The sequence below is a fragment of the Thunnus albacares genome, chromosome 20 (genome assembly GCF_914725855.1).
Source record: "Thunnus albacares chromosome 20, fThuAlb1.1, whole genome shotgun sequence".
NCBI lineage: Eukaryota > Metazoa > Chordata > Actinopteri > Scombriformes > Scombridae > Thunnus > Thunnus albacares.
In genome coordinates this window covers 21,021,028-21,048,691 of record NC_058125.1, presented here as the reverse complement: position 1 = coordinate 21,048,691, position 27,664 = coordinate 21,021,028, and the positions used below count along the sequence as shown (strand labels likewise).

Genomic DNA, 27,664 nt, shown 5'->3' with positions numbered 1-27,664 from the left:
AGATGAAGTCTGTCAAACACTAATGTGAGAAAGAGATTCTTATGTTGTGCTTCTGTAGGTGGAAGTGCATATGAAAACCACACCAACTGCACGTTTCCTCTATTTCCAGCTCCAAGATGTTGATGCTGTATCTATGACGATGCATTGACACACACACACACGATTACGCCGGAGCATGGAGCTGTCAGTGCAGTATGAGTATGAGTACACTACGAGGGATGGTCGCCTTGTGTGCATCAAGCCTGATGAAATTTACATCCTGGTCTCCAAGACTAATGAGCACTGGTGGCACGTGCGCAAAGACACGCACTCCAGGCCCTTCTATGTCCCTGCGCAGTATATGAAGGAGCTCCCATCATGCACTGGAGACTGTCCTGGTCCTGATAAACTGGATTCAACTGAGAGTGAGGCTGACAGTAAGCCAGTGGACAAGGCTAATGTAACACCAGATACAGCTACAACAACAGTGAGGCGTGTATCAGCTCAGAACGCTCCAAGAGAGACACACCGGTTCTCCACTTTTGGTTTCTGTGGGGAGATACCAGATGTGAAACCTTGTGAGACTCTGGAGGAAGTAAAGATCACCAAAAGCTCTGCACACACTCTGGATAATATAGAGACACATAGTTCAACAGGAGACATGCAGCTGTATGCAACACCTCATCATGTCACGAAGATCAGAAATGGACCATCACAATCAAACAGCTCACCGCAGGATGAAAAAGTAGAGCAGCCGCAGACTATTCTTGACGATGAAGATATGAGCTTCCCTTTGCCCCCAGATTTACCGATATATGACACCATACCAGAGCTGAACACCACAACGTTTGATACAATACTTTCTGAGCTGCCGGATCCTGTTGATTCAACTCAGCAGCAGAGTTCGAATCAAACTGCAGAGGAAACTTCTTCTAAAGATGCGCTTTCCGTTGAGCAGGTAAGAATTTTTATGAAATGTTCAGTTTTTCATTGTTTTTATTCATCATTCTCAAGCTTGTGTTCAAAATGTGACAATGTGATTTCACAGACACTAGGGGGCGCAGTTTTACCACAAATCTAGGCTACTCCTCCTACTGTAGAACACTGACTAAAACTGTATTCACCCCCCATGGAACTTTTCATGTTTTATTATCCTAAAACGTTAAATAAAAATAGATTTAATGTGGCTTTTTTTGACATTTGTTCAACAGGAAAAAGATCCTTTAATGTCAAGGTGAAAAATGAAACACACATCACTTGTTTTTAAGTATTCTCCCCCTTTAATGGGACATATCTAAATTACCACCTGTGCAGACATTTGGTTTTGGATGTCACATAATTAATTAAATAGAAATCACCTGTGTGTAGTCAAGGGAGTATAAATACACCTATCTGGAGGGTCCCGATACAGGTGTGTCAAATGCAAAGCAATCACAAAAGTCACATTAAATCCAACTTGATTCATTGGTTTAATTATAAAAAAAACTTCCAAGAGGAGTGAATGCTTTTTATAGGCACTGTGTGTCAGTGGTTCCCAATCTGGGCGTCCGGACCCCTACAGGGGCCACAAGTTAAATCTGAGTATCTGAAAGAAGATAAAACATGTTAATATACACAAAATAGTCTTATTTTTTCTGACATTTCCTCTTCACTGCATAGTTTTCCGCAATGTGACTAAAAAAGTTCAAATGAAACAATCTTAGAAGAGGAAATCACTTTTTTTTTTTTCTCACAACCTTGTGACACATACAATGTGTGACGAGGGGTTACAAGTTGACACTGCTCCGTTTTAAGGGTTCACAAGGCAAAAACAATCTCAACTCACCTTAACTAACTCACATAAATGATTTCACTTCCTTCTCCTCAGGAGAAGTGGGAAGAGAGCTGGTTGTTATCGAAATCTCATCCTTATCATTTGCATCTTTCAGTCACGTGAAGTTTATCACCTGTTAACACATCAAGAGGATTCATTCTGTTTACTCTCTGGGCTTCTGTGCATTTTAAAAACAGGTGCACGATTTGACTGCTCCTTGAAGAATACATGATAAGTGTGGAGGTTAAAACTTGCAGTTCTCACCAACTTTAGCACATATTTACTGTATGTTGTGAAAGCACAACAAGGACTAATTAGTATAGAAATGCAGAAGTGGTGCAGTAGTGACAAAATGGGCATAAAGTATCAAAAGTGAAAGAACTCATTAGGCAGAAAAATTGCTTTTGTCAGCTTTTATTAATGTAGATATTCATATTATTATTACAAATACCAAGTAAGCCACATTTTAATGTTGTAGTTGGTTGAAGTGGAGCTAATTCTACCTACTTTATATAGTTAAAGTTAATTAATATGTTTTAGCTAATTTATTTGTTTGGTAGTTTAATCCTTGATAAAGTGTAATTTTATCATACTGTAGGTTTTCTGAGTAAAATCTTAATCTGGGAAGTAACTTTAGCTGTCAGATGAATAAAAAGTACAATATGGAGCTGAAGTGTAAGTAGCGTAAACTAGAATAACTGAAGTAAAGTACATATACCTTAAATTTGTATTCAAGTGCAATACTTGAGTGGGTGTACTAGGTTATTGTTTTACTGGATTTACTGGAAGGATGATGAAATCCCGACTTTAAAAGGGCTGTTCCTTAAATATGAAACCTATGAGCAGAGCATTGTTTTAAAATGCCCACAGGAGATGAAGCAGCAATAGGATCTCATGCTGGCTAGGATTCATGGAAGAAACAAAGGGATTGTTGTGGGTTTGCATGTTAACTCCAAATCACTACAAAAAAAAAAAAGATCCACAATAAGAACACCTCTTTTAATCGCATTTACTCTCAAAGCTCGCCATTTCTTGAAACCAATAAAGAAATCTTTACAGGGTGAAATAATCAGACACAGATTTATTCGCCAAGTACAAGGAATTCAATGTGATCCAGATGTCAACAGGAAGTGCAATAAACATTAAACAATAAACATAAACACAAACATAAAAGAGTAAAAACGGGTCAAAGTCGCTGGTGATCAGTTGCTTGGATGAGGTTTAAATACTTTTGGTGGAGTCATCTGTCTGTTTTCCACATTGTATCTTTTTTTAAAGAAAATGTTTAAAACTGAATTAAGACAAGTGGAGGAAGTAGCAGTACTGAAACATAAAAATACCCCATTACAAGTAAAAGTCATACATACTGAAAATATGTATGACTTAAGTAAGAATACTTTATGTAAGTATAATTAGCAAAATTAAAATTTCACAGTAAATAGTGTGAGCGAGTGTTACTGGTATACATTATATTACTTGTGAGTAGCTGCAGGTGTTTTTGTAATTAGTGGAGAACTTTATTATCCAGTTTATTAAAACATCAAAACATACGCACACACACACACATATATAACAACACTGACAGTATGAATACTGCTAATAATGAAGTACAACACAAAATATTTAAGAAAAGCACCTTAAGAAACCAAATGTATGACTAACGGGTAGTTTAAATAATGTTTTATAAGATGTTTTGTCTATAAAATCTTAACCTGGAAAGTAGTTGTTAAATAAATGCAGTAAAAAGTTCAGTTATTTCCCTCTGAAATGTGGTACAAGTGTAAAGTAGTACCTCAGATTTGTGGTTAATTACAGGACTTGAGTAAATCTGCTTAGTTAGATTCCTCCTCTGATTAAGACTCTTTGATTAGATTTTAGGGATCTTTACACTAAGTCTGAACCACTTGTTGATTTTGACACTTTTTTTTTTTTTTGCAGTGAAGGTCCTGACTTGGATCACCGTTATTGGTCGAGTTCACAGTATCTGTGCCAACTCATCAGCATATGAATGGCCGCTTCATGCCATTTCATTTCAATGGACTAAAAGAGGTGTTTCTTGAATTTAAAAAAAAAAAAAAAAAAGCAGCTGATTCAAGTTCTCAGTTTTGGTGGGCGAAAGTCTCTGCGGGGTGTGGAATCACTGTTTTCACCGGGTGTGTATACTTTGATTGGCAGCTCTTGCTCTTGGTTACTTGTTTAGGAGGATCTGTAGGCTTGCAGCGTGAGATTTGCCTGCAGATTGGCGCAGGAAAGGGTTTATTTTGTGTTTTTTTTTTGTTTGCAAAATGCTCTGTGCGGCCAATGCTGTCACTCCAGAACAGGTTGCAAACAGGTTGCGTCGGCTGGGTGGCTTCTTCTGAGGCAAGGAAGGAGTTAATGTGAAAGCTGCCGGCCACTCCCAAACCTCCAGCTGCTACCTGGTTTCCCCCAGTACCGATGTCGATCCTGGGAATTATGGCTCCGCAGGGAAACCATAAAACATTTGCGAATATATAAGCTCGACTTGCTTACTTTTTCTATCGGATGTAGTTTTGTCGATTAGAGGAGATTTAAACTTTAGTTTCAGGTAAGTTTCACAACTTGTTTTTTTTTTTTTTTTTTGCACCTGTTGCAAGATTACACGAGAAGTGACGTCAGCCGCTGGTCACTGCTCGTGAAGTGCGATGAGTTTTATGCTGTTTTCAACCAAATTTTATGAGTCAAGTAATGGTTTTCACCCTCTCCCAGTATACCCAGTGACTGTGTGTGCATCATAACCCCGTAATTACCAGCACAGTTTGTTGCTTCAGTGGGAGACTTCTTTTTATTTTAACAAACTCAGAGGACACTCCTGCATTTTTAAAACATAATTTGTGTGTTTCTGTTGTTGAATGAGCTCTGCACTTTTAAACAGGACTGCAGACGTGCCAGGACCCCTCAAGTGCATTAATTCACACCCCACAATGGAGTGCCATCTCCATGGTGATGTGAGGGGGGTCTGGCCTGACTCCCAACGAGCTGGGCTTTGGAGCTTTTACTGCCAGCTCTGTCATGCAGTTGGCGTGTGCGCGCATATGTAAAGTGCAGAACTTGCAATTAGCACAAATGTAGGTCACTTAATATCGAGGGTATGTGGGCTGTTCTTTGATCTCATCTGGGATATTAAGTTTGGTAAGTGGATGATTAATCCAGCGGGGATTGTGAATATAAACTTTGGTTAGTTTTAACTTCGCAGAAAAGCATGAACGGATATTCAGGCCTGTTTTGTTTTATGGTGATATTCATCTTATTGCTATGCTTACGTTGAGCCTTTATATTATGTTGCAGTCTTTATTGTGGCTATTTATGGCACCAGCATGTCTCAAAGATTGACCTCTGATCAATATTGATTTATCTCTGATCAATCTTTATCACTTAACGTTAAGGCAAGAGGTCCAATGTCCCATTGATCTTTGGCAGCTAAAAGAAAAGTTGACCTCATGTCTTTGCCCCCCTTGGTGATCCTCTTCTTCCATATAATCATTTTGGAGAGAAACTGTGGGAGCCAGTAGCTTCATCGAGAGCACCTCACCTAAGAGAGAGCAATAATTCCTTGTGCTCTGTGGAACAGACAAAAATCAAATGCCAAGAAACTGCTCCAACAGGTAGTGTCAGAGTGTACATACCTGCTCGACAGAACATATGTGTCCAGGGGCCAGAAACAGGTGCGTGTAGGTTTAAGCTTCATGATTGTTGGTAGTCAGTGAGAGACCTTCACCTTCATAATTCTTGAGTCATATTGTATTGCTGGTATTTTGTGATGTGTTTTCCATTTGACCAGAAAGCTTGCAAGAGGGAGTTAGCACATTATGTGTGACTTTAAAGGATAGATGCACCTTTTTTCCAAGACTTTTTCAAGATGTTAGAGCTGCAATGATTAGTCGATTAATCGATTAGTTGCAAACTATTCAATTAGTCGCCAACTATTTTGATCATCGATTAATAATTTTGAGTCATTTTTAAGAAGGAAAATGTCCAAATTTTCTGATTCCAGCTTCTCAATTGTGAATATTTTCTGGTTTCTTTAGTTTCTATGATAGTAAACTAAATATCTTTGGGTTGTGGACTGTTGGTCGGGACAAACAAAACATTTGAGGACGTCACCTTGGGCTCTGGAAAACAGTAATGGACGTTTTACACCGTTTCTGACATTTTGTGGCCCAAACAACTAATCATAAGGAAAATAATCATTAGTTGTAGCCCTATACTCACGTGGTCATATGTACATCAAAAGTCATCCTTTTTAAAGCAATTTCAATGTAACTGATGGACATAATTTTGTGCGTAAATGAATTCTTGAGTTCAGCTGAAGCTAATGTGAGGCTTCATCAGTCTGAGTTAGACAAGTGGATAATTTCCAAATTTAGTCTGTTTTAGTACAAAACTGAAGAAACAAAAAGACGGAATTTCATACTAAAAACACTGAAAGTTTGGAAGATTCCCACCTGATTTTTCTACCTCAGACTGCTGAAATCTCATGTTAAATTCAGCTGAACTTCAGAGTGTATTTTTGCACAGAGAATATAACTCTTTCCATGTACATTTGGGCGTGTAAGTATTGTTTAAGATGAACTATAAATGAAATGTGAATTTATTCTTTTATGGTTTTACAAGCAGCCTGTGTGTCATGCAGGAACAGTACTTTATGTTCATAATGCGCCTCATATAAGATGTGATACTGGAGACAGTTAGGCAGGTCTAGGCGCAGTTTGTGCCTCTCATGTATTACTGTTACATTCGAGTCACAGAGCTAAGCGCTAGATTTACTGAAAAATAAATACCCGACAATCTTTGATAAACCCAGAAAGTGTTTTAACAACAATTAAGGCTGTTCTGAAGGTATTTCCAGGATCTTCTAACAATCTGGATTAACATCTGAACATAATCTGAACATAATAATATATCAATATAACCGTTAATAACATTTTAACTTTTGGTTCACATTGTACGAATTGAGTAAGGAGATATGTCATTTCTGGCTACAATCTTTGTTTGGATTAGGAACAAGAGACACAACCAACAGGTTAAAACTTATTTTTTGGTGTAACAGATTGAATATTTTTTCATCCAGACAGTTAGAGGAGTCTTTGAGGATTCTGGAAACACCTTCACAACAGCACTAAGTGTTGTTAAACTTTGTTAATTTTTCAAAAAATCAATGTTTTTTTTTTTTTCTTCAGTAAACTGGTTGCTTAGCTCTGTGACATGAATGTAACTGTAACACATGTGAGGCACAAACTGGGGCTTCAACACACCAAAGAGTATGTTTCACAAGGATGTTCAAGAGTAATATGATTATTAAATATGAGATTGTAAAGCAGTCCTCCTCTGAGACTCACTTGCCAAGCAAGACAAGAGAAAGCAGAAGGTCTGCATTTGTCTTGACTTTCTTGACTCACGAACACCTTGAAATAGTGATCTAGAAAATAACATATAGATAATCTGCAGCGAGCCTCAGCTGGTATTTGTTAGGAGTCATACACACAGGAATCTTTTGTGTCTTTACTATGTGTAAAATGTTTTTTTTTCATTAAGTTGTGCTTGATTACAGTAATCCTGTTGTTCAGTACATCCTACCTTGAATGCAGGGGTGTTTTGCTGCAGTCATTAGTTCAGAAGAAAAGCTTCCCAGAAGGAAAATCACAGCTAAAGCCCTGCGCATTTTAGAGAAACTGTTTCCAGTTTGTTTCCATGCTGTCTGTTGATATTTACTTGCATCTGCAAACTAAATGTCATGTGGCATCTTTGCAGAAAAGTGGGGTTTCCATTTCGCTTGGTAACTTGGGACTTAAATATTCCCCCCTCCTACACAAACAACACAAACACCTACAAAGTAAGAGAAAGAAATCCGTCATGAACAGCCAATTTCAGCTGTTTTTTTAATTTTTTTTTTCACTACCTTGGCATGCAGACGTAGCCTGAAGTGTAAAGATAAGAATGTGATAAGCTGCACATTGGGGCATTTCTGGAGTCATCCTGGATTCTGGGCCATGAGGAGTGTGATGTAAGAGGAGGGGGGGGGGGGGGTGGAGCCACATTGATTCAATAGCTCGACTGTGTGCTTTGTGGCGTGATTTGGGCCCCAATTTGGTGCTCCATTGTTTGATTGGATGAGTGCTAATGTGGTTAAGTAATCAAGCAGATTGCTGGTTCATGCATAGCTGAGGGCAGAGAGTTTGTCTATTCTGTGCTTAAGGATTTTCACCCCAAATCATGCTGGAAAACACTGTCCACAGTCCACATGCAGTTGTTACAGATATTCATTTGCATATTTTAAGTAAAGCAAACGAAATACAAACAGTTTTTTCCGTCTGTGAATGATGTCTTTCACTAGATTTTAAAAAATTAGACGTAACAGTATAATCATTTCAAGGCTTTTCTTAGGCTCATTTGAATTGCAAACAATTTTCTGTCCAGGCAGAATGGAAAAATGTTTTGGATGTTCCAGGAAGCATTGATTCATCACAGCCATGATACACACTGGAGCTTAGGGAGCAATCGACAAGCTGTACTGTAGATGCAGCAATATAAACACAAGCCTCACCCACTTGCCTCAAACCTAATTTAAGGTCTAACCCTAAAACCTCTACTAGAATCTGCAGGCGGGCTGATGTTGCCGCGTGTTGAATGAGGTGATGACTGAACAATTGGCCCTTAAACCAGACTTCCTGTTTTAATCATTCACAATCTGCTGTATGAACAACACAATGTCTCATCAACTGTAGCCTGTTAAAAGCATATCATGGCATTTCATTGTGGGAAAGAATTGTTTCCACCCCCCACCCCCCCCACCCCCTATTACTGGCTGAGTGACCTACTAGTACAGGATTGAATACTGTACACTTTAGAGAAGCTGCTGCACATGTACATGAAAACATATGAAACACGTTTTTAGTACGTTTCTTGTTCCACAACTGTTTCTTCATATCTTTAAACTGAAACGCATGTGCCCTTTAAGTAAATGTTGTTTCCATGGCGATGTTTCCTTTTTTTTTATCGTATTATTACACAGGCAGGAAGTAGGTTGAACTGACCTGCAATGTTTTCCCTCTATCTAACCCTCTTCTCTGTCTTGTTTTCATTGTCTCTTTCTGTTTTTGGCTCTTAGCACTCGCAGACAGTTACCCTCTACCCCCCTATCCTGCGCACAGGAATTCATGCATACGCACACACAAATGCAAACACCCACACACACACACACACACATACACACGGGCGAGCACACGCACACATACACACACACACACACACACACACACACATCTCACCCAGTCCTCACACAGTCCCTTCCTGCTGCTATTGTAACAGAGCTTACAGTTCTCCTTTCTGTCTAGCTGCAACTGTCACAGCTGCTAGAGGAGGATGTGTGCGTGAGGGTGTGTTCACAAATGTGCGTTCGCCTCGCTCTCCCATCACAAGTTGATTGAATGCGGTCGCACGCTTTAGTCGCATAGTTCGGTGTTCTTTTGTTGGTTTGGATATATGGATCTACTAAATAGAACAGTATAAACATGGTGGACATGTACTCCAGGGTTTGGTCAAGTCACCGGGCCAAGCCGGGCTTGTCTCTGCCGGTGGTTCCTCAGGTAGGTGATCACACTGACACCAAAGCAGCTTTTACTGCTACATTTCAAATATTCAGTGTCTGTGGTCAGCGTATGTTGTCATGTTTTGATAATGTTCTTGCTTCCTGCTTTGCGCAAAACAAATGTCAGCGCTGCACTTGTTTTCTTTCCTGTGCCGCGTGAAGTGAAGTGGTATAACTGGTGAACTGACAGAGCTGACAGTTATTGCTCAAAAGCTCATCCTTTCTGGATGTCAGTTTTTGATGTTTTACATTTTTTTTAGTTTGGATGTTAAAGAATCATTTTTGTGTGTGTTTCTACATGTTGAGACTGTGTTCATGGCTTTAGAGCTGAATTTGACAGTTTTGTTTGTTGACATCCACATCTGTCGTCTGAGTGTTTCAGTTAGTAATCGTTAACGCAAACTCTTTCTGTCACCAGACTGGTGAACTAGTGTTACGATGTGATACACACCATTGAGCTGCTTCAAAATACAAGAGTGACTGAATATTTTCAAATGGTGCTTTTCATTCTGAAAAAAAAACAAAACAAAATGTTCCTTTTCTTCCAGTTTTGTTGTCTTTGTTTTGTGTTTTACTTGCAAGACAACAGATGTGTTTGGGCTTTTTGTCTTTGTGGGAGAAAGTTAATAGTGTTGTCCTGTATGCTGCACAGATACTAGAGCATAGGACCAGTGTCAGAAGAAGTATTCTGATCCTTAACCTAAATACAAGTACCAACACATAAGTGTAAATATACTCCATCGTAAGTAAAAGTACAGAGGTATACTAGCAAAATGCACTGAGAGAATAAAATAAAAGTACATGTTCTGCAGACAAGTGGCCCCTGTGACTCATTATACATGACATAATTAGATTTTTAATACTGATGCATCAACGTGTAAGCAACATTTTACTGTTATGTGTATAAAATTAGGGGTCTTAGTTGTTGGGCCCTCCTAAGAGTCATGCCGTAGGAAAGAATAAAAAACAAAGGAATGGTAGAAAAAGTCAGATCAATTATTTGAACTCTTCTCCAAGCTTTGCTTTTTTGTGAAGTAATAAATAATTTGACCTCGTTTAGCCTTGAACAATTATTTAAAGGAAGCCATGTGAGAAGTTTAGAGAGGAAATGTCTCAACAACAACTCCTAGACATCTTTTTTTAAGAGGTCATGAGAGCCAAAACTTTTGGCAAGTAGTTGAATTTTTAATAAAGCATCGTATTTTATAAGGTTATCATGTTTTTGTTTATTGTAAAATCTTAATTAGAGAAGTAACTACCTGCCAAATGAATGTAGCGGAGTAAAAAGTACAATAATTCTCTTTTAAAAGTAGTGCCGTAGTAGTATAAAGTAGCACAAGATGGGAGAAAAAAAGTAGTTCAAGTACCTGTAATTGTTCTTAAGTGCAGTACTTGAGTAAACGTACTTTCCACCACTGCATTGGAGTGACATATTTGCATGCTAGTACTCAGTGGTATTCCCTTCAAAGTGATGACTATCTATCACACCGTTACATCATAGAGTGTGTTGATATGTATCTGTTTGTACGTTGGTAACCCCTAAGCTATACACATTGTAATGCAGTTTTCCTTTCATTGCATGGGGGTTGGGTTTCAGTGGCTTTGTTCCAGAGGATGGGGGCATTCCAACGTAGCTATTTCAGAGATCAATGATGAAGCTCTTTCATTTCCTCTGTCTGCCTCTGTAGTCATGTAGTTCAGTCGTGGTGTGTTGTTTGGAATCAATCTGCTTTTGGGTCAGTTGTCTGGTTGTCCGCATTGATCGCCTCTCGGTTATATCGAGATCGATAATGAAGCAAAGTCAGCAAAGCGATAATACTGAATGGACAAAAAAAAAAAAAAACCCATATAGTTGATGAGTAAGTCGATCATTTAAAATGATCTGCTTAGCTTGTTATATTATATGTTTCGTTCACGTTAATCATGTGTCTCCTGCATGTTTAGCAGCATGATGAACAGATGCAGCACAGACATACACACACACACACACACACACACAGGTCTCAGGTCCTGGTAAATATAGACATGAGGCTAGGTAAGAGACAAGCAGTAGTTAGAGTGTAGCGTGAAAGAGACAGCAGCCTCTCTTTGTATTTGTGCTATCATGACGGCGTATGAAAGGCCCTGCAGGGCAATAAATCCCGGGAGTCTCACGGTGAGGGATAATCGTCTCAGTGGAGTGCAGGTGAGGGGGAGAAAAACCTCAAGGAAGATGACATTGTTTTTATTTTGGTGTGTGTGTGGGGACGAGAGAGTGTGATTGTAACACTAAGTCATGGCATCACAGTTTCATGAGTATGGAGGACAGAGGCAGCCTTTCATCACCCTCAGTTTCACTCTCATCGGCGTTCTTTAAACAAATAAGTTGTGATGACTGGGGTCTATTTGCATGTTATGTTCCTGCCATGCAGCAATGACGTGGAACTCTTTTCATGAAAGCAACGTGATATGAAGGCTTCAACAGCTTCCCTCTGATAGACGGAAACTGAAAATGCAGTTTGTAGTTTTCGGTGCAACAAAACCAAAAATAATAATGCATGAAGGCACTGATGGAAGTTTAACCTAGTTTTGGTGTCCTCTGCAGTCTTTGGTGTGGTATTTTGTTTTCTTTCTATCTGGCACTCATCATGGCTATCTGTATACACCGTAGATCAACACGATATATTCACACATACATTTTGTACATTGTTTTTTACATGAGAGCTTTAAACCAGCGTTGCTATTTTGTGTTCAAGAAAATGAGACTAGAATAAGGTTTGATTCAGGTTGATCATTATAGTGGGAGGGAAACTTAGGTGGCGTGCGAGTGTGTGTTTTTTTTTTTAGCTCCTTTTTTTTTAAGCTGCTTCCTGTGCTCTGTAAGATGCGGAAGGCAGACTTAAGAGCTATAGTAAGAGCAGTGGACTGTAGACTGGCATCTCTAAAATACTTTTTACAAGTACCTCAAAGTGACTAGACTAACATGCAAACTTGTATTATGTTACAAATTTGTCTTTACCAGTGGTGGAGGAAGTACTGAGATCTTTTACTTAAGTAAAAATAGCAATACTACAATGAAAAAATACGTCATTACAAGTAAAGGTGTTATATTTATCATATATATTGTTGGAATATTAATTCATATTGATTAATTGACATGGAAGCAGCATTTTAAAGGGGACATAACATGCTTTTTGTGATTTTCTGTCAATTTTATACTGTTATGATGTCAGATGTCTATGTTAAACATGGTCCAGGTTCCAAAACATGAGGTGATCGTATGAAAGTCAAAAGCCCAGGGCTTCAGCCTGCTCTGAACACTTCGTCTTCAAAGTTACTTCTACTTGCCCATCCAACTAAGGTTGTTCCATGGGCTGTTCGTTTTGTCCGCTCGCACATTTCAAATTGTTTTTTGGCTCAAATGTGTGTGGATGTGTGTGAGAAGTTGACATTTTAAGTAAAGAACGAGAAAAAGAAGTGAAATCCTACTCATCAGAAGGGGGGCCTTAAAGAGACAGGAGCTAAAACAGCCTGTTTTTGACAGAGGCTACACTGGGGGCTGCATAAAGGACCAGTATAAGATAAATAAGGAATTTTTTTAAAATGTAAATCATGCACAGATATTCCTATAGAGCCCCAGAATATAAATAAAGAAAATGGAAATGTTCATGATATGTCCCCTTTAATGTATTTAAGGTATAGCTCATTTTAACAAGTTATGCTGTTTGCCATAATGCATATTTTATAAAATATTGATCTGAAAAGTAGCTAGTAACCATATCTGTGAAATATATGTAGTGGAGTAAAAAGTACAATATTTGCCTCTGAAATGTAGTGGAGTGGAAGTATAAAGTATCATAAATACTCAAGTAAAGTATAAATAACTCAAATCGTACTTAGGCACGGTACTTAAGTAAATGTACTTAGTTATATTCCACTGTTGGTCTTTTAATAAAGCACGCACACACACACACACACTGTTCCTACATTAACTTTAGTTATTGTTCTGTAAAAGCACCTGTTGATCTCCTTGAGTTCCTACATCTGCAGTTTTTCATCTTTCCACAGGTGAATAATGAACGTCGGCTGTCACCCGTCTACGCCAATGTAGCACAGCTTCGCCAAAGTATCTCCGAGTCTCCTCCCTCGGCTCCCTCGTCCTACTCTCCTTCCTGCCCTGACCCAGAGGGATGGGAGGTGCACGTTGACCAGGAAAGTGGACAGGAGTATTATTATAACCCCACCACGGGGCGCACCACCTGGGACAACCCCTTTCCAGACTCCCCCACAGACCCTGAGCCATTCCCTGCAGAGGAGCCTTGTTCCCCCTCACCTCCTCAGTCTCCTGCCCTCTCTCCGTCCACTGCCTCTCCCCCTACGTGTACCTCAGACTGGGAGCAGTTAGTGGATGAGACCAGCGGTCGTCCCTACTTCTACAATCCAATGTCTGGGGAGACGTCTTGGGAGCCTCCAGAACAGCTGAGCCCGTATCCCCCTCTGATGGAGCCTATGAGTGTGCACAGGTTTCACGAGGACGGGCCGGTAAGGACAGTCTGGCTGCTCTACTTAGCCTCCCTTGTCTCCTGTTTTAGCTTCACCCAGGGGAAAGCTGTAAATACAGTCTTGCTTTTAATGGAATTAAATCTCCTGCACCTACATAGCAGACATTTTCATTAGGAAAGCCCACAGCAACAGTGCAGAATGTCCCCAGTAGTGTCCTCAACTTTAAAAGACGGGACATTTGCCCTCATTTTGAATTAATTTTAGTATTCCAGACGACGACAGTCTTTGGATTCAAGAAATAACTGCAGACGTCCCATAATGCTTCACTTGATAGAAAAACTTAAGTGCAATTATTTCACACATTTATTGTATTAGATGGTTTTCAGCGGATTTTCTTCACAATATGAGCAACACATGACCCCTTTTCTGCCTCTTAATGACTTTTTTGAGCTGGAAAAGCAACATTATTGGGTCAAGGATGAATAATACTCTGAGGATGTGGAAATGCTGTGGCTTATTTATCAAAGTCATAGAAAAGTCATTGAGCTCTGTATCAGGGTCACAACAGGAAAAGATTCAGCTGACATGAGATGTAACAACAGTTAAACACAAAAAAATGAACTGAGGCTAAGACCAGTGTCAGTATTTATTGATTACTGCACTGTTTCTCAACCTGGAGGTAGTGAAGGAATAGTTTGACATTTTGGGATGTACATTTATTCACTTGCTTGCCGAGAGTCAGAAGACTCTATCAATCTTCTCATCTAACTCTCTGCAAGAAGGCAAATAAGCTTATTTCCCACAATCCCACAATGTCAAACTATTCCTTCACTTTTATCAAATCCTGGCTTTTTCTTGTGAAATACAGGAGAGTTTTTCCCTCTTTAGGACTTGAAAAACTATTAAAATCAAATAATCTGAGAAGAAAACATCACTTTTTGGTTGAACTGGTCTCAGCTCACAGACATAATGCAGCCTGTGATGAAGAGTTGTAAGTAGGCATTACATGGCTACAAAGGCCTAAAAAGGTTTAGAGCCAATTAATCGTATTTTCAAGTTTGTGTGTGTGTGTTTTAATGTACACACTGTGTTTTTTCTATCATCCCCAGCCTCCTCTACCTGAGGAGGACTACCCCTCAGAGGAGTACCCAGCTGCTGATCGACCAGAGTCCTACGAGGAGCTTCTTGCCACAGGCCCTCCTACCCTCCCTAAGGAGTACACCCTCAGCCACGTGAGCCGGACTATCATCCCCAGGGCCACCCTGGACCGCAGTACCCCGGCCGGTTGGAACCTCACTGTGGACTCCAACGGGACCTGGGTGTTCAGCAGTGAACACTCTCCAGATCAGGTAACTCAGAGGCTTGACTGAAAACAGAAGATATTCAAACAGATGGAACTGAAATCCTCTGAAGTTTTTAAATGTAGTTGTTACGCAACGGTCTGGTTGCCTGGGTTAATATGTTTCAGACATTGAGAGATGTTTCCAGCACGGCTACGACAATGTTTAATCGCAGAAACTTTTTTTTTTTTAGCTCAGGAACGTGATAAATCGTCTCAAACCCTGCAAACTTTATCACCTTGACACACCTGGCTAATTGCTGCCTGAAAGTGGGTATCATTGTCAGATCCTCAGTTTCGGAGAGTTACAAAAACTTTTTGGATGCAGTCCCCCCTTTCCCAGCGTGGGAAAGACCCGACAGTGAGAAAATCACTTGTTTAAGGCAAACTGACACCTTTACAATGTCAAATATTTTTCAAGAATCATACAGAGAGAAAAAAAAACGAAATTAGTTTCTCCAACAACAGTAGCCTCAAAAAAAAAAAACCATGATGCAATGTGGCTTTTGAGAAAGTTGTGCAACTCTTGCTTTAAATCGACTGAAAAAGAACTTCACTTTCTTATTGCCATGCTTTCACAGGGTGATATTCTTTTAATATACAACGGGGGGCCCAAAAATTCCCAGAACTGGAAACATTTCCCATAGTCTTCTTTTGTCACTGTGTCCAGAGCCGCCTGCGTTTCTTCCACGGTAGCAAATCTCCCTTTCAGTCCCAATTTTAGTTTCACCAAGCTATAGGCGTACACTATCTAGCAGCAAATCCAATAACTACACCCTACTCCTGTTGTATCGAAGACTTCCGGGAATATTTGGGACCCCCTTCATATACAGAGCATAATAATAATAATAAAGTGTGGGAGAGGAGCTTTTCATGAGCATTTTATGATTTATGAGCTTCCGTACATTATAGTCATTTCCTTTCAAGGGAAGGAGTGAATCTACTTTCAATTTCTCTTTTTTTGAAACATCAGTGATGTTGACTCATCTTTACCAAAGAAATTTCTGTTATGTAACAGTGGATCAAGTCAATGGATGATCAGGGGCAGACCTACTACTACCTGAGAGACGGCTCCAAGTCCCAGTGGCAGTTGCCTGAGGTAAACTTCTTTCACTGCATTAGATGTTTATCACAGCTGGGATTTTCCTGCCTCTCCTCTGCTGAATTTGTGGTCTTTTAGGCACCAGTTGAATATCAGTAGAATCAAATTTACTCTGGCCTTGTTTGTAGTAAAACAAGTACTTGTATTTTTCTTGTTATTGCTGCTCAACATATAAAATGTTTCTATTTAAATTAACCTAAACAAAGCTGTGTTTTGGTCCCTCCAGGCCCCTGTAGCTCCCGGCCACTCCAGGGTGGAGAATGGCATTGAGGCAGACAATGTGTCAGTCATCAAGAACTGGAGACACACCATGGGACCTGCACAGCTCAGCTCAGCCCATGATGATGGGGTACACACACACACACACACACACACACACACACACACACACACACACACACACACACTCGGACCTGCACGTACATGCTGTATCACACAGGGCATACATGCAGGGTGTGTCAGCCGGCTTAGACAGAAAGCCTCAGTCAGGCAAAAGTAGTGAGGGTGAGTCCCTGTTTAACAACTGACACTCCTAGGTTTTTAACCCTTATTTAGCAAGGCAAATTGACTGCAGTACATTCTTATTTACAGTAACAGCTCTGGGACAGAGCTGCAGAGGGAGGGGGGAGGGGGAGGGAGGGCTACATTCATACACAAACACTTGGGAGTTGCTGGATACAAATAAGGAGGGGTTAAAGCGGGATTTGGCAGGTGAACGGACCATAAGATCCAGTGACTTCTGGTACAATGGGGGAAAAATGACTCACCTCAAAATAACTCCCAAGTTGATTTGTACTGTGAGCTCCGGTGGATTCGTTTTCTTTGCGGACAGGCTGTGTGATCAGCTGACCGTCTTTTAAGCACCCATTTCTCGCTGTGGCTCTAAGCTGTGCTGCTTCAACATCACATCATGTACATATCCACTGTCTAATTAAAAAAAAATCTTTTTGCAAGCTTTAAAATTGTATCATTATCACACATTAATGCTATAATGTACTTTCTAATTGGGAAATACTCATCCCAATTTGAGGGCACTATATGCTCCTCATACTGCCTGCGCTGACAGCGAGGGCAAACAGACGAGGGGAGGAGGACCCTTGCAGGGGAGTCCTGACAGTCTTCGCCAGCACCGTCGGTCGGGGCGATAAGTGTGCCCCCGCTATCTCCTTGGTGATGTCAGTCAGGAACCGCCTAGCAGGAAAAGCAACTCTGTTTAGGCTCGCTCCCCTTCTGTGGCTACAGATGGGTGACAAATTAAAGGAAAAACCGGTACAGGTCTGAATGCTTGACCCGTACAGTGAGGGGGTCCAGTGGCTCTGTTATGCTGTGGGGGGCATTTTTCTGGCATGGTTTGGGTCCACTTGTCCCCTTAGAGGGAAGCGTCACTGCGAACCAATACAAAGTTGTTCTTAGTGATCAGTTTTAATCTATGATGAAACATTTCTATCATGATGGGAGTTTCTCTTTCAGGATGACACCGCCCCAATTCACAGGGCACCAGGGGTCACTGAATGGTTCGATGAGTATGAAAATGATGTGAATCGTATGCTACGGCCTTTGCAGTCACCAGGTTTCAACCTAGTTGAACACCTATGGGAGATTTTGGCGCGATGTCTTAGACAGCGCTCTCCACCTCCATCATCAAAACACCAAATGAAGGAATATCTTTTGGAAGAATGATGTTCATCCCTCCACTAGAGTTCAGAGACTTGTGTAGATGCATTTTAAGCTGTTCTGGTTGCATGTGGTGGCCCAACGCCTTACTAAGACACTTTTTGTGGGTTTTTCCTTTAATTTGTCACTCGTCTGTTGATGCTAGATGCTCAAGTAGCGTGACCACGAGTTTATGGACATCTGCACGCATGAACCTACTGAAGGGAAATGATGAGAACGGAAAAAGGATGTGTGTTGGGTGTGGGTACAGTGCCGTGGGGTGACATTATTCTCTGATTTGTTGAGTGAGTATCTCAATGGCATCAGCTGGAAGGAACACCAGGCTGCAGCACACGAAAAATGAACTCGCTTGACGTTATTATGTATGAAACTGCTAATCGGATTTATTTAATTACTTTTCTGGCCCACTTTAACCCCTGCAAATAAGTATATAAATAGTAAGCCTTTAAGGCCAATTTATGCTTTCTCCGTTCCGTGTTCTGCAGACAGCTGTGGTCTTGTGGACGCGCACATGGCTCCATACATACTTTTTTCAGAGGTCCGCGGACATAAAAACGTTTCACATGTGCCTGCTTGTACTGTAAAAAGGGTTGCTGCATGATAACTGAACGCAATAATCTGTTACTGCAACCACACTTGCTGTATCGTATTTCATTGTCTCACCGGCACCTTAAACAACAAGCCGACACCAACACAGCCCCTTGTATTGTTTTACACAGGGCTATTTTCAGTCTGAATACAGCTGAGGAGTTCCTGTATGTTGCTGAACAACAAGAAAAAATCAAAAAAAAAAGAAAAGCAATAGCAGAATGACACTAAGAATACAGTACATACATGCAGTAGACGAGACAGGCATTCCTGTTTGCTTTTCTAGTACATGTGCAGTTGATGTGCTTGCTATGCGTACAGTCTGTGTGGTCACAAATTTTGGGCTGCACGTGGACATCCACAAGTGAGCCGTGCAGACTCTCGCGGAAATTATGAATTGGCCTTGAATACTTGCTTTTCCCAGCAGCAGCTCGGCTGTAGCAGTTGGGGATCGAACACCTTGTTCAAGGGCACACCAGTGGTAGCATTTAAGCATTTGTTTCTTTCTCCTAGATTTAACAGATTTGTCCTTTGAATTGTCTATCTAGCTCCCATAAAATACACTGCATGGCCTATGTAGATGCCCAAACATCAACACCCAAATGTGACTGTTGAACATCTAATTCCAAAATTATGGGGATTAATCTGCAACTATAACAGCCTCCTATATCTAGGAAGACCTTCCACCAGATTTTGGGAACCTGGCTGCAGGGATTTCCTCTCATTCAGCCACAAAAGCATTAGTGAGGTCACTGATGTTGGTCGATAAGGCCTGCCTCACAGTTGATGTTCCAGTTCATCCCATTTCCAGTTCATTGGATGGGGGTTGCAGCCAATCAGGTTCCATACCAAAACTAGGAAAACCACTTCTTTATGGACTTGGCTTTGTGCACGAGGTCATTGTCATGTTGAAACAGGAAAAGGTCTTTCCCAAACTGTTGCTGCAACAATCTTGCTGCAACATTGGAAGCACACTATTGTCTAAATGTCATTGTATGCTAGTAGCATTAAGACTTCCCTTAATTTGAACCAAGGAGTCTGAACCCAAACAAACCCTACCCCCTTTTGTATGTAGGTCACACAAACACAATCAAGAGAAAAACAATAAGAATAAATAAATAAATAATCCTAGAATAACTTTTAATACAGTACTTTAATCTCTATGATGTTCTGCCCTCATGTTTTATGATTTATGAATCCTAATATCTCCATCATCTGTTCTCCTTTTGTTCAGAGGTTCGTCCCAACTCACAGGAGGAACACATCAGACTACAGCAGCGACAGCTCCAGTACAGGAAACTCTCCAGAGACGCAGCATAATGTGAGTGGAACTTTTCCAGTCCAGTTCAGTTCAGTCCAGTCTGCTGATACTTATTACTCTATATTAACTTGAGGCAGAAAAAATTTGTTAGTTATCCATTAAGTACTGTGACCAGCTGACATATCTGAATGGTGTTCTGTGTCTCTCTCTTAAGGCTTTTGGGTTTAGACCCTGCAGAAACCCCTATTATCTGACCTCGAGGTGGCTGCGCTATAATGTGGGTTGTTAGCTTGAGCGCTCACCTTAGCTTGATCCATAGATAGCAGCGTCTATCTATGATTGGCAAAAAGTGTGATTTTCAGTCACTCAAGGAACATCTGTTGCACGTAAACAGACATGTTTCATTCCCTGCATCGAAATATGTTCATTTAAATCATCCTGTCTCTCATTTAGTGATCGTTTTCCTCTTCTGGGATACATCTTATAACCAAACTGTCAGCCTGATAAACCCTTTGTATATATTCACATTGTCAGCTATGGCATCGATAGCATCTATAGTGTTTGGGGTTTGAGGTCAGGTGTTACTCTGCCATGCACTTCACTACAGATTTTTGACTGATATATTTACAGTGAATGACCAAAAACAGCACCTATGACCATTATATAAAGCCAAAAAAGAAATATCAAGCTTACTGCTTTACAACAGCCATGATCATTGCTGTTACCAAATGTCTGTTTTTAATTTTCCAATCTGCATTTTTACTCAGTGACAGTCCAAAAACGTGCATCTCCAAAGCCTTAATGAGATTAAAACAGCTGTTTGTTGTTCAAATTCAGCGACAGATCCCTCCTGATGAGCCAACCACGCCTCTGAAGATATTAAACACGGTGTACATAAAGCATACACAGGATTAGAGCTGAAACAATAAGCAGATAAATCAATTAATGGATCGTCAGAACATTTCCTCGTTCCAGCTTCTCAACTGTGAGGATTTGCTGCGTTTCTTTGTCTTACGTGACCTGTAACCTGAATATCAATTTGAAGACGTCACCTTGGGCTGTTAGGAAATTCTGATGGGCATTTTTGACGTTTTATAGATCAGATGATTAATCGATTAATCTGTACTCAGAACAGACTAAAGTGATGAAATATTCCTCCAATGAACAACATCATCTCTTGTCACAATTCACCAAATAATGAAAAATAATTTAACCTCCTTCCCTCAGAGTTTCAGACAATTGACTGCATCAAAACGTCCCCGTTCGAGTCCACCTACAGACCTTTGTTTCATGTCAACCCCCCCATACCCACATTTCCTGCCTTTCCCATTAATTGCAGTTGATTTTTAAAGCATGAGATTCATTTAGGGAATTGATCATTGTGTACAAAGTATTCTAGAGAAGTTTGGATGTGAAGTTTGATAAAGTTTGTGTGTCCCTCGTGTGTCCCTCATATCATCATAAACAGTAACTTGCCTGTTCTCATATGTCTTAACGATTACAAATAGTTTACGAAGGATTAAAGCGTTGTAATCTTTTATAATTTCAGGTGCACAACTTAGAGAAAGCTGGCATTCTCAACAAAACTAAAGTGTGTGAGAACGGTAAAAAAGTCAGGTAAGCCAAAACCAGGTATGACACACTCATGTTTCAATTTTTGGGTGTGTTTGGTATCATGTGTCATCAACCACAAAAACTCTCTGTTGCTTTGTTTGTGTTGTAAGTGATGGTTATACCCCCCCCTGTTTCAGGAAAAACTGGACCCAGACATGGACGGTTCTCCACGGAGGAGTGCTGACGTTCCACAAGGACCCAAAGTCTGCAGCGACAGGGGCCTCGGTACGACGTACACTTAAGTAATATTAAGAACAGACTCTTTGCATGTAAGAGGAAAATGCTCATCGTGTGTTAATAAGAAGCTCTGACACTCGAATGCTGCATTCCTCCTCAGGTTGCATTCTGTACATTTCTGAGCTTGTAAGTGAATGAGACGTTATAGATCGTGTTAACCACTGACTTTTCTATTTTTGCAGTTTCAATAAATTTCCCCCAAAACTTTCTTAACATACTTTACACTTTAATGTCATTTTTCACACCTATGAAAGGAAACGAAACATTAACCTGCAGCATATGATGCGGGCCGGTGCGTCACGTTTATGAGGAGTGACAGCGCAGACGAGCCCCTCAGGTCATGAGCCGACAGGGACAGTCGGAGCTTTTGTTTTGTAGGAATGCGGTGCCGTCAGTTTCTTTAAACAGCTGTATTTTCCTCCGCGCAGAACAAGACCAATCAGATCGTTCCGGAGGTCACGGTGGACCTGCGGGGAGCGGTGATTGGCTGGGCCTCGAAGGACAAATCCAGCAAAAAGAATGTTTTAGAGGTGTGTATGTTTGTTGACAGTGAACATATATAATGTGTGCCCAATTAGAGGATTTTTTTATCCTGAGCAGAAAGCACGTGCGCTTATATATTTTTAGCACTGTTATATTTTTAGCATGAGTACTGTGAACGTGATTTGTGAGTCGTGTAATTATTGTTTCTCAAAACATTTCGATGAATTGCGTCCTCTATAATATATATAATTTTCTCTGTTTGCAGTTAAAAGGCAGGAACGGCGTTGAGTTTCTGATTCAGTACGATACAGAAAGCATCATCAATGACTGGCACAAAGTCTTAATGGACACCATACGACAGCTGGTAAGTCCTTTCATCACCCGTAATTGATCATTATCAAAATTATCTGCGTTACGTGGTAAAATTTTCTGTCTGTAAGAACCTGATATCTTTTTGAGGAAATAGTTCTTGGGAAATATGCTTTCTCACTTCCTTGCAAAGAGCGGTATCAGTGTGTTTCCCAAAATGTTGAGATGTCAAGAATTGTCTTAACTAAAGCATCTGTGTCTTCAGACAAGAAGGAATAATAAGCAGGTTGCTGCACTTAAATCAAAAGTAACGAGATTAGATTTTAGAAAATACTTGAAATGAGTTGATTTGCACTGGAAATATTCTTAATGCACTGGTAGATTTCATTGCCATCATAAGAAAAATAAGGACTGAGATACAGTACATGCAAAAGTGATGGTAAAGGAGATTTTTTGCAGTGTAGTGTGACTGGAGTTATTGAAACCAATCTAAGCTTTCTATGCCACAAACTGACAAATGAAGGCAATTAAACATAGTTAAATTCAGGTTTAATTCAGTATTGTATGTCTGTTTTTATCAGGAGTACCAAGACCATCATTCAGAGGAGGAGGACGCGGATTTATACGAGAAGATTGCAGAGCGAGATGAAAAGTTGGGAGGCGGCGTTGACAAGCGAAGAGGTGCAGTAAACTGATCAAACTACATTTTCCTACTCCTGTTAATGCAAATTGTGTCTAATTTACATTATTATTTTGAACCAGTTAGATGTATCAAGTCCATTTAGAGCTACAATTACAACGACATTGTTTTCTTTTTAGCCTCCAGGTCGACCGTCACACACTCATCCAGCACCGCAGGAGATGTGGACCAGAAGAGGGTTCGAACCAAGCTGATGAAGTTCCTCATGAAACGCCCGACGCTTCAGTCTGTCAAAGAGAAAGGTTACATCCGAGGTAATTTCAGACAGGAACAAACAGTGTTCTAGTTATTTCTGGGCTGCGGCTGATTTGAATAGAAGCTAATGGAAAAAAGTCCAGAGGGGAAAAAACTGTTTTGTTTTTTATTTTCCAGTTCACGTTTCAGTTGATGAAGAGGAAATTCTTTTGCAGGGAGGCAGCCTTAAAAAACATAAAACATAGATGCATTAAAAACACAATAGGACAGTTGATACTATACATGCAAGCAGAATAAAGTACAAAGGTTGATTATTAAAGAAAAGAAAAACTGCAATAATAAGAACAGGACTGTGTGAGAAGGAATAAAACAGTCCAACATGTTCCGGGTTTTCCTCATAACTTTAGAGAAGTCAGATCAGTCAAGCTCGATCCCCGCAATCTCTCTCTCTCTGCCCGTCTCCCCTCGCTCTCCTCTTGTTTCCTACCTTTTCTCAACCCCATCAGCTACCAGCTGGTCTGAACAGCACCCAGTAGCTAGAGAGACCAGACTGACAACTAAACATTGTAAACAATGCAAACAAAAATGTTGACACTGTCAGAAAGGTGATAGTTCTACTCTACGTTTATTATTGAGGCCGTAGTGAGTGGTGCATCATATTGAAATGTGTTCCTAATATTTTGCCCCTCGCATATAAGTTAATGGGGTGGACAAAATATTAGGGAACATTTTTCTGTCAGCAAAAACTGAAAACATATAAGCTTCGTCATAGTAGAATTTACAGCAGAGCTGCACAGGTGTTCCTGATGTTCTCATGTGGAAATTGTGGGTTATGCATAACTATATAACCCAACTAGCTGCATATTTATCAATATTTTCTTCTTTTTATATTATATTTCTCAATGCAACAGCTTCATTTTCTTAAAGTGGTTATGTATTCATTCTTTTTTTCTTATCTTATGTGTTAGAAGGATTATTAATATCTACAGTATTAAATCTTTGATGGGATGACAACACTGCTACTACAGCTACCACCATTACAACTACTACTACTACTACTAATAATAATAATATTAATGTTGTAATCCTCTGCAGAAAATGTGTTTGGTTGCCATCTGGCCACACTGTGTAACCAGGAGAGGACCACAGTTCCTAGTTTTGTGGAGAAATGTGTCAGAGCAGTGGAAAAGAGAGGTAATCCACTTTGTTTACATTAACGTCTGAATCGTAGTCACACAAGTCTTTTTTTCCTGTATGCAGTGTAGCAGTTGACTGACTGACTGACTGACTGGTGCTGATGTGTTGTTGACCTCCAGGTTTAGACATTGACGGACTCTACAGAGTCAGCGGGAACCTCGCTGTCATTCAGAAACTGCGCTTCAAGGCCGATCACGGTAAATTCCATCAGTTCACATGTGTTTAACTGAATAATACAAACACACACAGACAGTGCAGGGTTTTTTTTAGTGCTTATAAGGATTTCACTGCAGTATCTCACTGCAGACAGCGACGCCCTCTGCTGTGCTGTAATGGGCTGTGCACCTTTTTTTGTGTGTGTTTTAATCAATACAGAGGAACTGGACCTCGAGGACGGCCAGTGGGAAGACGTTCACGTCATCACCGGGGCGCTGAAGTTGTTTTTCCGAGAGCTTCCTGAGCCACTTTTCCCATACAGCCACTTTAATGGGTTCATCTCAGCCATCAGTAAGATGTTTTTTGAATTGTTTTCCAGCTAATTTATCACAAGTTCTAAGGACAAATTTTCATATATTTTGTAACAATTCAGCAAATGGAGTAAATTATTATTTATGATGCAGTTGTCGGCTGGTGGATGTTAATTAAATTGATGACTTTTGTCCTGTTTTTCTAGGAATTCCTGATTACAACTTTAAAGTGTCTCAAGTTTGTGACCTGGTCAGATCACTTCCTGCTTCAAATCATGATACCATGGAACTCCTTTTTGGGCATTTACGAAGGTATACTTCAACATTTTTACTCCTAACTTCTGTATGTCTAAAATGCCCCCCCCCCCCCCCCCCCCCCACACACACACACACACACACACACACGTTTTAAGACGTGGAAAATACTCTCCTTTAGAGCTGCAACGATTAATCGATTAATTGATTTGTTGCCAACTATTAATTGCCAACTATTTTGATGATTGATTAATCATTTTGAGTAATTTTTTTAAGTAAAAAATGTCCAAATTCTCTTGTTCCAGCTCCTTAAATGTGAATATTTTCTGGTTTCTTTAGTCCTCTATGACAGTAAACTGAGTATCTTTGGGGTGTGGATCTTTGTCAGGACATTAGGGGACGCCATCTTGTGCTTTGGGAAACATTGATTGACACTTTTTACCATTTTCTGACATTTTAAAGACCAAACAATTAATCGATTAATCACATTAATTAATTTTTTTCCATAAAAACATCCAATTCCCTCAGTAAAATCCTTCAAACGACATCCACTCCTTCTCTCTCACTAAATATCCAGAATCTATGAATATGCAAATATTTTTCACTTCAAGTTTAACTGCTTCCACATCTCACTCGTGTAAATTATATACTGGACCAGGATTGTCTGCCAAACTAGTTGTGATGTCACGAATTACGCTCCTAAGAACACGCCATAAACTCAGATTTAAGTTGAGCACAGAGAAACTTTCCACTTTCAGCAGATGAATGTGAAAACAGGCTTCTAGTGTCAAACTCTGCACATACATCACTCTGCAGAGTGACACTCAAAACATCACAATGAAGGAACAAGAAGAAAAGCTAATTTTGACTAGAGGGAGAATTTAAGGTTGAAAGTTACTAGTCTCACCTACAGCTGAGAGACACACACATAAACCAAAAAAAAGGGCTTTATGACTCCTCTCATCATCATTTCATCTTACAGGGTCATTCAGTATGGAGAAGACAATCGCATGACCGTGCAGAATGTGGCAATCGTGTTCGGCCCGACGCTGCTTCGTCCGGAGATGGAGTCAGCCAACATCACGATGCACATGGTCTTCCAGAACCAGATAGTGGAGCTCATCCTGAATGAATACGAGCGTATCTTCCACTCCAGCTAAAGCAGTCACAAGCCTCCGGTGCAGACCTGGGCAAAAAGTCTACAGGTGCTCAAGTTATTCGAAGTGCTAGATCCACCTTTTGCATGCACGTAAACAGCTTCAGAGCAACGTCTAAAAACACAACTCCTCTTGTAAAATAAGTTAAAGGGCTCCTCAAGTTTTCTCGGCTCAGAATATTTGAAGTTTAAGCACGAAAATGTTGATAAAGGGATCTTTTAAATGGTCTTTGCTGAGAATATTTGGAGCATGTTTAACCACTGTTTTGTCCAGATTTACTCCATAGGAGGCTCACACTGTTAGAACTATCTTTGGCAGTATTGTAGGATTGGAAAAGGAGCCACACAGGTGTAGACGGTTGTGGTTTGGTTTCCCGTCTCAGAGCTTTTGAGCTTTTTTGCTTGGGTGGAAGAATGACTGTATCACATTGCTCTCGCTCCCTCAGACTCTAGTGGTCTTCATCTCACAAGTCACTTTCTGGAGATTTTATCTGTTTGTTTTCTTTTTTTTTTTTTTTTTTTTTTTTAAATTTGTTTTTGTTTGTCTAAATGATAACAGCAGTCTAATAGAACCCAAGTCAAACCTGAACGGATGCATTAATGCTCTTTTTAAGAAACGATCAAGGATTGCTTCCATCTTTATTTTAGAAAGTTTAACAACATTTTAAATATTGTTTTGGATTTGGAATGACAATATATCACATATGGCAATAACTGAGATTGTATTCTAATATTGTGTTTTCTTTCCACAGTCTCATTTTTATCCATGAATTTTATTGTAATATAGAGATGTATAAAAAGAAACATTAATACCAACAACTTGCTGTGAAGTAGGCAGTGACATAGAAGATTTGTGCAACCTATAGATTATTTTCCACTGAATTGTAAAACACCATTTTTCAATCATGCTGTACTTGAAGAAACTGTGTAATATTAACATAGAGATATAATCTAGTGATGCATTTTTTGGCAGCAAAAATCAGAAAAGCAGATACTAGAAGAGATTTATGGCCTGTAAATAGAAATAGATGGCATATTTATGCTGAAACTTGTTGAAAATGCAAAAGTTATTCAATAATAAAATAACTTTGTAAAGAAAAAGGTGTAAGTGTTTATTTTTTTCTCCTCCTCAAAAAGGTCACAAAAGCGTCTGTAAACAAACAACATACACATGTGAGAAAGCATCAGAATATCAATTGGAAATTAA

The 27,664-nt window shown here is 39.9% G+C and overlaps 1 protein-coding gene across 2 annotated transcripts in view; it reads left to right on the top strand.

Moving 5' to 3' along the window:
* arhgap27 (Rho GTPase activating protein 27) overlaps nt 1-27,558 on the top strand; it is a 29,081-nt gene extending 1,523 nt beyond the window's left edge. The window contains exons 2-18 of one of the 2 annotated variants that reach the window (XM_044338075.1): nt 110-937; nt 13,446-13,919; nt 14,990-15,229; nt 16,238-16,318; nt 16,548-16,670; nt 19,818-19,904; nt 21,394-21,461; nt 21,596-21,683; nt 22,124-22,225; nt 22,444-22,542; nt 23,069-23,168; nt 23,307-23,441; nt 24,478-24,576; nt 24,699-24,776; nt 24,955-25,086; nt 25,253-25,358; nt 26,284-27,558. In XM_044338075.1, coding sequence (XP_044194010.1) covers nt 176-937; nt 13,446-13,919; nt 14,990-15,229; nt 16,238-16,318; nt 16,548-16,670; nt 19,818-19,904; nt 21,394-21,461; nt 21,596-21,683; nt 22,124-22,225; nt 22,444-22,542; nt 23,069-23,168; nt 23,307-23,441; nt 24,478-24,576; nt 24,699-24,776; nt 24,955-25,086; nt 25,253-25,358; nt 26,284-26,461 — 2,952 coding nt within the window. In that variant the 5' untranslated portion in view covers nt 110-175 and the 3' untranslated portion in view covers nt 26,462-27,558. Of the gene's footprint in view, nt 1-109; nt 938-9,069; nt 9,397-13,445; nt 13,920-14,989; nt 15,230-16,237; nt 16,319-16,547; nt 16,671-19,817; nt 19,905-21,393; nt 21,462-21,595; nt 21,684-22,123; nt 22,226-22,443; nt 22,543-23,068; nt 23,169-23,306; nt 23,442-24,477; nt 24,577-24,698; nt 24,777-24,954; nt 25,087-25,252; nt 25,359-26,283 lie in introns of those variants that run through there. The other variant, XM_044338076.1, reaches the window with a different exon arrangement.
* The last annotated feature ends 106 nt before the right edge of the window (nt 27,559-27,664 follow it).